A 12,288-nucleotide genomic window follows, 5' to 3' on the forward strand; every position below is an offset into this window, starting at 1 on the left:
GTTAGGAAGTATATAAAGGAAAACAGACAGGGCTAATATTTCTGAAGAATCTATAGTAGCGGCATTAAATGACTATAGAAATGGTAACTACCGATCCATTAGAGAAGCTGCCGAAGCCCATGGGCTTAAAAAGTCGACCCCTACATTTCAGACTCAACAAAGTAAAGCAAAAGGAAGTCAACAATGAGAATAGTCTTATAGCTAATGAGCCTAACAATGGTAATGGAGTTGATGAGCTTAACAATGAGGATCATGTCAATGAGCCTGTGGGCAATGAAAATGTAACTTTATTTCAAGAGGTTGAAGATGAGCACCAGCCAGTAAAAGAGGTTACTATAGAAGATATGGCCCCTGTTTTATAAACACTAAATACTCTCAAAGACAAGTATTTTACACCTGAACAAGAACAAAAAATTGCAGACTATTGCATTGAAAGGTCCAGAATGAACTATGGCCTAACTTACATGATGGCCAGGGAATTAGCCTTCAAATATGCCTTGGCTTTGGAATCTCGATCAACGCATACCTGCTAAATGGCGTACTACAGGCTTATCAGGAGAAGAATGGCTAAACCATTTTATGAAGAGACATCAAGGACTTTCACTTCGCCAAGCAGAAAAGACTAGTCTGTCCAGGAACACTAGCTTTAATAAAACACAACGTGGGAACGTATTTTGACAACCTAGAAGCTTTGTTCGCAAAAGTAGAAGTTCCTCCGTCAAGAATTTTAAATTTAGACGAGAGTGGAATAAGTACTGTGCTGGAGGCGCCAAAAGTGATTGCAGCAAGGGGAACAAAACAGGTGGGCCAAGTCGTATCAGGAGAGAGGGGGGAGCAAATAACTTTCTGTGCTGTCATATGCGCCGATGGGACTTTACTTGCCACCAATTTACATTTTCCCCAGAAAACGCCCAAACTTTGCGCCTACATGATTGGGGCACCTGAAGGAAGCAAAGCTCTTTATTCTGATTCTGGTTGGATGACATCAGCTCTCTTTTTAGAGACGCTTAAACATATCCAAAAGGCCACAAAATGTTCTAAAGAAAACCCCGTGGTTTTAACCCTGGATAATCATGAGTCCCACATTGGCTTGGATGTGGTGATGTACAGCAGAGATCATGGCATACATATGATCACTAGCCATCCACACACAACGCACAAAAGTCAGCCGCTGGATGTAGCAGTTTTTAGTCCGTTTAAAAGGCGCTTACGTTCTGAATTCAATCTCTGGCTATCTCAACATCCTGGTCATTTACGATTACAATTCGAGAAATTGCTCAGCTTACTGCTAAACCATTTGTTGAATCTTTCACTGCATCTAACATCAAAAGTGGATTTCGTAAAGCTGGAATCTATCCACTCAGCCGCAGTGTGTTCACTGACAATGATTTCAAGGGTGCCAGTGTGACTGACCGTGTTATGTCATCGCAAGTAGAAGAAACCAACAACCATAATCCAGTGCCTGGTACGTCATGTGACTTTCCGTTGATGGAAAATAGCCAAGCTCTGACGACCCACAAGGCTCACAATCATCAAACAAGCCAACTATTGACCCGAATGTACCTGGCCCATCAACGCCACAACCAGTAAATGTTAAAAGACCTACTACATTGACGCTTACTCCAGAGGATGTCATGCCTTACCCCAAATACGTTCCTAAGGGAAAGGAAAGGCGAGGCCGAAAAAAAGGTCGTTCGCGAATTCTGACTGATACTCCAGAGAAAGATGCTCTTGTAGCAGAGTTAAAAGAAAAAGAACATAAGAAAATGTTGGTGGAAAAAAGAAAACAAGAGAGGGCAGTAAAAAAGGAAAGTAAGAAGAAAAAAACTGAGGGGGCCTGTAGAAAGCTGTATCAAGATGACTCATCTAGCAACGAAGATGAGATACAAATTAAAACTAGACGATGGAGGCCTTAGTCCTGAAGACTTTTCTGAGGATGAAGAAGAACTGTTTGATTACCTTCCTGATAAAAACTATGCCACAAATGACTTCATACTGACAAAGTTTGCTTCTAAGAAGGCCATCTACCACTTTATTGGCCAAAATAGAGGAGCATGTGACTGATGGTTTTCAGTGTGAAATTTCTCAAAAAGAACCAAAACTCTTACAAGTTTTACTTCCCAGAAAATGTTGAAGTCAGCTTTGTCGAAACCAAAGACATCGAGTTCAAGCTGCGACAACCAGATATAATTGGTGGGACATCCAGAGCAAGCAAACTGCTTTGTTTTCAAGGGAAAATTTGACTACTTTTAATTTCAAATAGTTTTTTACGTGTGTCTTCTGTTTTTTTCAGTTATAAAGTTTTGTATATATGTTTACTTAAATATAGATGATGTTTGAAACCTATAAATGAGTTATTTTTTATGTCCAATTAAACCAATTTTTAGCACTGTCCAATTGTGCCCCAATAAAAAATCATTTTGTCCAAAACTGCCTCCGACGGGGCAAATTTGGACAAAAATGTAGAGGTTTATAAAAAAAAAAATAATCCACATAAAAGGGTGCTCAAATTATCTAGAAAATTTGTTGTGGGGTTCTAGAAGACCAACTAAAACACAAGGCAAAAAACTAAAATTTTTTAACTAACAGTTTTCATAATTAGAAAAATGCATAAAGTGAAACATGAAATTACGTCCAATAGTGCCCCGGTCTCCCCTACATGTTTTAATCTTGCAGCTAAATATGTAAAAAAAGTTTAAAACTTTATTTTAGCTTGTAATTTTTTGTAATAAAAAACTTGATTATTGTGTTTTTTGTATCCATACGGAACATACTCTAAACAATTATCATATTTACAGTTGTATATACTAAGTTTTAAAATAAAAACCGTAGAAAATTTTTGCTGGTTTAAAATATTCCAAGATGAGACCAAAAAATTACTTGAACTCTGTTTTGGGTTCTTCACTTTATTTTGAGACTATCTGTTTTTCTTAAATAAGCTCAGGGACCGACATGATAAAAATAATGTAGTGTTCTTGATTGGTTTTGTTTGATATTCTTTTCAATAGGTTCTATCTTCATAAAAGTGAAGATGCAGTGCAATATTCTTTACAAATCATATTGTTAACCCACTTAACACTTAAAATCCATAAACTTTGCATGTTTGTTAAGGATGACCTTCTTATGTGTTCATAAATTTTAAGTCAATCTGTAGCAGATTAAAATAATAAAAGATCTGGTCATATCTGTGCTCTTAAGAAGCAAAATGAAGCATTGATCTTTAAATTAGTAAAAATAAAAAAATGCTATTGTTCAAAAGTATACAAATATCTGCATTTTTAATTATAAAGTTCATTTATCTGTATTCATAGAGAGATGTTTAATCAATAACTAAACATTTGCTGAAGAAAATCTTATGATGAGTATTTTTAATCCTGTTATCATTAATCCTATTATCACAGAATCAATACAACAGATAAACTAATGTTTTCAACAAGTGAAAGAAATTTGACTCACATTTAAACCTTTTGTCACTTTATCAAAAATATAAACAATTTTTAAGATGAATAAGCAGAAAAAAATAAAAGATAATGACAATAAAAAATCTAATAATGGAGTATCTTGATGATTTTATAGGAACTAAAGTTTGAAATATATAATGTAAAATTGTTTTCAAATCCACACTTAAAACGTCTTTAATTAATATGACAAATAAGAGCTTCTCACTAAAACAGTTGAATAAAATTGATCAGTTGAAACTTCAAAGTGTATTACCATCAGTTTGTATTGTTTTAAGACTGGTTTGTACTGACGTGAGTGTTACATTTGGAGAATGAGGGTTTAACAAACCTTTTTTAGTGAAAAACTGTTCAAGGTCCACTTTAGAGGTAATATAAACTAAATTATCTTACTTTCTATCAACTGAACATGAGTTAGCATGTAGAATTGACTTGAGTTAGCAACTAATATATAAAAAAAAACTGGCAAAAGCAAATTACAAAATTTGAAATACCATTAGAATTAAAAATGTTGTGAATAGATTAAAAGATACAAAGCTAGTGTTTTATAAAATATAGAAAGCTTACTACCACGAAAATTAGATGGTGGTTAGAAATTAGTGGTTTCTGGACATTAGAAGTTTTAAGGAAGTAACAGTTTGGATTGTGTGTGTGTTGTCAAATGTATGGACGGTTATAACACAAAATTATATGACATCTGATAATGAGACTATTGGAATTGTAGAGATAAAATTATATCATAATTGAATTTATTCCAAATTGTTTGGCAGTATTTAAAACAGTACATTAAACATTATTTAACAAGTTCACTACCATCATGTAAAAAAATGTGAAATTCTACATTAGGCACAGTGACAAGATTCTACCTATAGAGTCCTGCCGCCACTACTTTGCAGCACATGGTCTCAGTAATAGACAGCATTTTCCTCTTCTCATTCAATTATTGTTTTAAACATTAGTTTACTTCAACATCGGAACACTCCATAATAGTCTATAGGGATATCTACAGCATCTGTGAATTGTTTGATCTATGGATATGATTAGTAACGTTACACCACAGTTGGTAAAGTGTGATGTCCTTAGGTTGCAAAATTAAATGTCTCAAATAAATTTTATCTCCAAATCTGCCCAAATAAATGTTATCCAAGTAATAGCCAAAATAATGTTATTAAATTTAGAAAAGGCCTGTATCTTCTACATAAAGTTATCCCTCTTTTGTTAAAATATAGTGCCTTTTAATTGTTTGTAATGCTGAAATAATTTGGGGTAAGTTTTGTACAACGGGAGCTACTGTGGCATTAAAGCTTAATTTATCTTCTACATAAAGTTATCCCTCTTTTGTTCAAATATAGTGCCTTTTAATTGTTTGTAATGCTGAAATAATTTGGGGTAAGTTTTGTACAACGGGAGCTACTGTGGCATTAAAGCTTAATTCCAAGACACATATACTCTTGAACACCTTCTGGGGTCAGAAGCTCTGTTTAGTGATTCTTTTGTTTGATTTATAATACAATTTTAAAAATAAAAATAAACCGACTATAGTTTTAACGATCAGTTTGTTTCCAATAGAAATGTCACTCAAACTATGTATGAACAACGGTGTATTCCTTAGTTTCTGTGAGTTAAGTTATGATTGTTAAAAGAAATATACATGTAAACAAATTATTTTATCTCATTGTTGCGTGCACTGATTCAAAGAGGAACGTTATTTGGAATCCTGATGTAACCTGAGAAGCTTCCTAGGTGTTTTTTTTTTTGGCACCTTAAGGTATCAAATAGTGATTTAAAAATTCTAATCTCAGCATTCAACCCTCTTTTGTTGCTCCAGATAGATTCAAAATTGACTCTAACAGCGAGGAGACTTGGACAGTAACTCTGAAGAAAGATTTAGTTCCCTAGCATTTATGAGGTAGTTTATGGTCATCTGAAGCAACTTGTTCTTTTTTTTATACATATCATGTTTTAGTATCCATAGGACTCCACCATTATCTTGTACACTAATGTAGACTAAAAAGCTTCTCACAACAACTCTGGGATAACATATGGTGATTTAGAAAAGGACAATATCTGCACTGAATCATGCCTTATTGCTCCAACAGAAATTCCATATAGTCTCCAACAGAGACATCGCTCAGACATCTACAATGAACAATAGTATGTTCCCTAGCATCTGTGACGTAATGTGTGGGCATTGGAAGAAAACTACATCTCATCATCACACTCTGTCTCGTTGCTTCATGTAATACTTCAAAGTACTCCTATAGGAGCATTTTCTGGTACTTTTATGTAGACAAGGAAACTTCCCACAGTAAATATAAGATTACTTATAGTGATTTGTAAAATTTCAAACTCCGCATTCAATTCTGTCCCGTTAGTTCAGGGTGGTTTTTATATGGCACCACTCTTTTGTTTGAACATTTTTAGATTCTATGTCTGTAGTAAAAAAAAAAAAAAAAAAAAAAAAAAAAAAAAAAAAAAAAAAAAAAAAAAAAAAAAAAAAAAAAAAAAAAAACAGCTTATACCACAATTCCAATTTCTACAAGTTCCCAAAAAACTGCCTAGTTCTAACATAGGATTAAACATTTAACAAAGGGGAAATTCCAACGGCTAGATGGTGATGTTGGAACAGAAATTTAGAAATATGCAATTAAAACTAAATTATAAGCGACTGTAAATTAAAGGAAAAAGACAATAAAAATGTAAAACTGTAAGGAAAAGAAAATAGTTTAATAAATAAAAATGTTGGACAGTAGACTAACAACTTTTTCACAGTAAGTCTGTTAGAAAATCACAGATGTTTGTAGTTGTTACATGACACAAGTTTGCAACACAAATAAATAATAAATAAATATCAGTGAGATGAAAATGGATACTTAACACAAAACTACTTGCTTACAAGTTGACTAAAATAAATACTATTGAACGATTATTACATCATCACAATTTTACAAATCATATTGCACATGTTCCAACTTTTGCAGTATTATTGCAATTCACATCCCAGTTATGAAAGAATATAAAGTCGTGCAAGAATCCTTCAAATAAATACTTAAATTAGAAATATACTTCAAATACATTTCAAGGAGTGAAATTTACACACCTTTAAATATTATTTTATATGATATCAGTATCATTAATAGAAAATTGATAAATTATATATATTAATACAGAGACTAATAGATTTATCTCATATTTTCTGTCTATAAATCATCATTAAATAAATTGGTGATCTATACTTTTTGTGCCTATTTTTATGCAGTGGTAGCTAATACGAAATGTTAACCCTAAAACACATTTTATACTTGAATTCCATCTGGTCTCAGAAGCACTGTGTAGCTATGAATTAAATTCTTATTCATATTATTTTACATTTTGGATTTGACTAGAATAGTGTGTGTTGTTTAGCAGTTTAAGATGATAATTTTTCTTATTCTGAGCAAGAATAACAAAAATTGTACTACTGGCAACAAACAACAAACTGTAACACATGGTTCTGATTTGAAGGATAATTACACAGCTTTAACAAAGTTTGAGTTTAAATAGGGAAGAAAGTATGAGGTCACGTTTCACATTAAAGTATGGCATCTAGGTCAAACGACTTTTCTGCTTCTAGAAACTCGAGAGCTGCGGCTGCAGCAGCATCATCCTCATCTAAATTCTTCCTCTTCTTATTCTTGAGTGACCTCATCTCCCCTCCTGGCAAGTTGTCCTCTCCCATTTCTTCTGAAGGGTTATACTTGTCTCGTACATCCTTCATGATGCAGGCTTCTAATTTTTTATGCTGTACAAAATAATACAATATGATGTTATTAAATCATTTTTGAGAAAATTGATAGGAGTCAACAGACCACATAGACTTATGACGATTTACAATATACATTTTATACTATAAAATTAACTCTAGCTATATGATCTATGTGGCTATTGAATTGAATTGAAATATCTTGATTCATGTTAGTACATAAAAAGTACATGAATGTTTAAGATGGAGCTTATATTGGCTACTGTTAACTTAATTACATTTAAACACATAAACCAATATTTAAGACAACAATAAGACAAAAATAAAAGATTTAAATATTGGTTTATGTGTTTAAATGTAATTAAGTTTATATGAATGGTGTCCAATCATTTACAATAAAATAACAAATATATATTCTGACTAAGGATTATGTTATAATTGTGTATTGACTAATATGCCTTACCCTAAACAATGCAGCAAAAACAAATCCAATAAAACCCTATTTTACAATACTTAAAATCTCATAATCTCAAAATATACTTAAAATCTCATAAAAAATGCACAGCTACGTTTCAAACTCTACAAAATTATGTAGTTTTGTTAGTCTATACCTCATAGACTAATCGTGCTTTTACATTTCATACAAATCTGTTTACTGAAATTTGTTTTACTATGGAGATTTTTACAGCTAGATGTCTAGTAAGAAATCAAACAATTCTGTATTAAATTAGGATTACCTTGTAGCATCTGAAGAAAAATATTGGCCGAACCATTTCTCTGGCTAGTTTGTCTTTGCGCTCATCTGGCACACATTGCTGGGCAAACAATAAAAACAAGTTATTTTATATAGATCAGTAGCAATATTTCAGATTTTAAATTTATATTATTAAACTTATGTAATGATAGACTGAATGTGAACGTTTCCTTGTTTTTAATGTACTCAATCATATGAAACATTGCCAATGAAATTGTTTGTTTAAAATAAAAATTGGCCTTAAAGCAGAATAATGAATTTGTAAATATAATAACTAGATGTTTAGTGTCATCTCTCCAATGATCTTTGAGTGCCTCAGGTTTGTTGACATTTAAGGTGTAAAAGATTGTAATAGATCTCACTTATTTTTGGAGATATATTGTATAGTACATTTTGAAAAAGTCATTTACACTTGGTCAGTTGACTCTTGTCTTTTATCTGATGCTCTTGTTTACATAATGAATGTGATGTATACTAAATATGCCAGTTTGCTGTGAAAAACTAATTATGCACATGTCAGTTGTTATAAACAAAGATTTTAGTCACTAATTTATTTAGATACTTAATTGCCTGAATTACTCTAATAATATTTTTTGTATTGTCTGTTTACCGCAAATTGCCTGCAGAATTCGACACCGTCTGTCATGTCTCGCTTGAGATCGTCAGGTATCGGCAGACGGCTGATCCTCTCAATCATCTTGTTGTAGGCAGGTTCAAGGTTTTCATCCAACTAAAGATGAAAGAATATTAGTGAGAGAGTAATTTGACCACATGGTCTTATGAAATGGAATATTTTGTAATTGTCAAATGATAGATAAAGTTAGTAGTTTTAAGTATCTGGGTGTAATTTTAGATGAAAAGTTAAATTGGGACAAGCATATAATTAATTTGCTAAGCAATCTTAGAAAATCAGTCAGGAAATTTTACTTTTTGAGAAACTTATGTCAATTACCTGTACTGCAAATTTTATATTATTCTTTGGTAGATTCAAAACTGCAATACGGAATAACATATTGAGGGGGGGGAGGAGAGCTTTGCTTACCTTATTAATATAATAAGAACAAATCAAAATGTTATTATAAGAATAATTTTCCATAAAAGAATGCTGGACACTTCATTTCCCCTTTTTTGCTCCTTGAACATTATACCCATACAACATTTGTACGTGTCAAAGTACTGCAGTTATTTTATTTAAGAATTGGCAATAGGGGTAACATAAATATTCGTCATAACATTAGAAGTTCTTGACAATGGATTTTTATGTCCAAGGTTAGTAAATCCATTTTCAGACATTGTTTTCAGTATGCAGGACCCAAGTGTTTTTATATGTTAAATAAATTGCCCCAGCATCTTAAAATTATTCAGAAAGTGGCAAAGTTTTACAAGAAGCTTAAGATCTGGCTGGCTATTTGAGCATGAAATCTTGAACTTTCTTAAGGGAGTGTTTACAATAGTGCAAATATCTAATCAATCAGTTTTGATGATCTTTTATAATGTTTGTAATATAGACTGGTTATTATTATAAACATTATTAAAAACATTGTCTTAATACTGCTCTTTATTTTACTATCTGTATTTGTATTTATCATTTATCCTTCTTAATTGTACTAGTGTAAATTGGTTAAAATTGTAGCTGACGCCAATTAGCTAAATAAATACTTAAGTTATAATGTTACTGGACTCTGTCAACAAGTTGATTGATTATTTGTCTATTTTGTTTTTGTGCATTTTTTATTTAATTTTTTTTAATAGCTGCCACATAACTTGATAACGTGGCAGTTTTAATTTCTAAGAAATCATTACATGTAACTTGCTTGAATAAAAAGGGAGAAATAGATAATTATTTTCATGTATCAGACTAGTTATAGTGGATTTACTGTAAGTATTGTTCACCACATATTGTGTAAATTCTCAGAATTTTTCCATTTAGTAAGATTATTGCAAAGGCTTTTGGACGATAATATAAGGCAAAATAAAGTTTTATTAATCTCTCTTTTTCATATTGAAAAAATTCAGTAAATTTCTAGGTGTAAAATATTAGATATTAGTGTTAGTGCTATATTTTAGAAAATATAAACATCTAGCTATGTCAGATGTAGTATGAATGCAATATTTTCTTGGCTTAGTTCTGAAATTTATAAAGTGTATGGCCAGCCAGTTTTTTTTTACAGTTTTATTAATAACAAATCTGTAAGAAAGATTTTTGTGAGCAATTTAATATTTTTATAGACTGCTACTAAACTCTGCCCTATTGTCCTTGGTGAGTAATTTATTGACACATCCTTGCTTGTCCAGAAGTTAGATGTAAACTTACCCTTATTCATAATGATGAATATCTCACTACAGAATTTTAAAAAGTTGCCTGATTCTTTCTTATAAGGCTTGAAACACTTTCATTTACGTTTTCAGAACATACTTTAAAAAAACTTATAATAAATGTGGATGTATAAAAACTAACTTACATATCCAAGTTCCTGCATGACACAAGTAACATTTCGCACTTTCCCAGTCATTTTGGCTGTCAGACTGTCCAGCTGACCTCGAATGTCAAAATCCCTCTGTTGGAAATATACACTTCATTATATTAGGATAAACTAAAATGAACACACATCAAACAAAACTCTCTTATATTTTTAAGGTTATTGCTATAGTATGTACTGGATTTTCTGGACTATGGCTACTTTCAGACAAATATAGATTTTGTAGCTACTAAAGTAGTGTGATAGATTGGGCTGAAATACTCACAGAAGTACGTTGGCCACGATAGTAGTGTGGGTAGAGTGGTGGAGGATGGGGATAGTAGGGGTTGGGTGGAGGGTAGTAGGTCTGTGGTGGAGGGTAGAAGGGATTGTACTGCTGCGGAGGTTGGTATACAGAGTTGGTGAGTCCTGCGTGAAGGTAAGGGTTTGTGTTGTGTGAGAACTGGTTCTGTAGCGGTGGTTGTGACTGTTGATACGATGTTTGCTGCAACAGGCAAAATCATAAACCATCCTCATTAAATGTTACAGGTTTAGATTGTATTGTATAAACAAAAAGAAATATTGATGTAGAATGTGTAACCTGAGAATCTGTAACAATGAATACATTACAACTCCAATTTCAAATTTGTAGAAAACTGTGATAATTCTTGAGAAATTTGCCTTTCAAAGATCCTGGTTATTCACTAGCGCGGGACTCAATTACGTGACATTGTCACTAGTCTCTTTAGCTTATATTATAATAGCTCACTGTCTATAATACACACTGTTGATTTTTACAGATTCTGTGGCAGTAATCGTTACTTACTACGTAGCATCAACCTGAATTGCTCTAGACATGCGGCAGGTCTCTAGAGGATTAAAATAATTGGTCTCGCAGCTTCTAAGAATGAGAATTTTTTACTGAAAAAGGTTCCTTTTATCTGATAGTTATAGCAGAGATCTCTATGAAGTTGTACAACCACTCATTCCAGACATGTGTTTATTAATTATACTCCAAGGAGCTCCAAGAATGCTGCTAACATCTGTGCAGACCTGACTGACAGGGATGCGGCTGTTATAATCGGAGGGAGGGACCAATGACGTGAACCGAGTTGTTTACATAAATCGTCTAGCTGCTTAGGTTATTCTGACTCAGATACATAAATTTTGTCAACAAAATAACCACACCAAACACCTCGGAAGGAATAAAAAATCTAAAAAAATTAACAATTTTGGTGTTAATGACAATACTCAACTGAGAAAACAGCATTTTACTCACCATGGAATGCACCTAAGCAATATGTGGAAAGATTACTTGCCAACATTATATGTTCATTCAGGAACATCTGTAGATCCTCTGACTGTGGAGAGTAGTAGGACTGGTCAGCAGACACCCCTGTCATTTCACATGACCAACCCATCTGTGACTGAGACTAGTCAAAGGCCTTTGAAGACAACCTCCGCAGGAGCAAACACCATCAACAGTCGAAGGATTTGCAAGTTTACACTTTTCTCAAGGCAAACTACCAAGTCCACTTCTACAGAGGACAATGTGGAAGGTCTACAGCAGTAATCTGTTCACAAAAATCTCATTCCACCTAACTCTTTTACTTGGATATATATATATGCGAATGATATATTAATGCTGCCAAGCATTTGAGTAACTCCATACCTATCATATTTATGATATGTCAAACTTTCTTATAAAACAGGTAACAATGACTTTAGCAGAACCATTTTTATACCACTTAACGTACCATTTTCAAACCACACATTTTTTTTAATCAACTGCTACTGTTGAGGGAGCCAACTTAAAATAGCTTATACTTGTCCTATATATAAGAAAGGACCCAAGAATGAGCCAAATATTTACTG

At 32.7% G+C, this 12,288-nt stretch overlaps 1 protein-coding gene across 1 annotated transcript; it reads right to left on the bottom strand.

Annotated features, from left to right (window-relative positions):
• Window positions 1–6,164: 6,164 nt before the first annotated feature.
• On the bottom strand, window positions 6,165–11,816 carry LOC124361146. Its single transcript, XM_046815186.1, has 6 exons — window positions 11,733–11,816; window positions 10,700–10,918; window positions 10,417–10,512; window positions 8,565–8,684; window positions 7,938–8,015; window positions 6,165–7,239 (listed from the first exon to the last, which is right to left on the bottom strand). Exons 1-6 carry the CDS (start codon window positions 11,814–11,816, stop codon window positions 7,030–7,032), a joined length of 807 nt encoding a protein of 268 aa, XP_046671142.1. The 3' UTR covers window positions 6,165–7,029.
• Window positions 11,817–12,288: the final 472 nt, after the last annotated feature.

This window comes from Homalodisca vitripennis, chromosome 4 (genome assembly GCF_021130785.1).
Source record: "Homalodisca vitripennis isolate AUS2020 chromosome 4, UT_GWSS_2.1, whole genome shotgun sequence".
NCBI lineage: Eukaryota > Metazoa > Arthropoda > Insecta > Hemiptera > Cicadellidae > Homalodisca > Homalodisca vitripennis.

What these genes read in the sequence shown, in the direction of transcription:
- LOC124361146 (XM_046815186.1), bottom strand. Translation starts at nt 11,816, where the DNA reads ATGACAGGGGTGTCTGCTGACCAGTCCTACTACTCTCCACAGTCAGAG. An exon ending in ATCGTGGCCAACGTACTTCT is followed by an intron (nt 10,513 to 10,699) that starts GTGAGTATTTCA and finishes TATTTCCAACAG; the next exon opens with AGGGATTTTGACATTCGAGG. An exon ending in TTTTCTTCAGATGCTACAAG is followed by an intron (nt 7,240 to 7,937) that starts GTAATCCTAATT and finishes TATTTTGTACAG; the next exon opens with CATAAAAAATTAGAAGCCTG.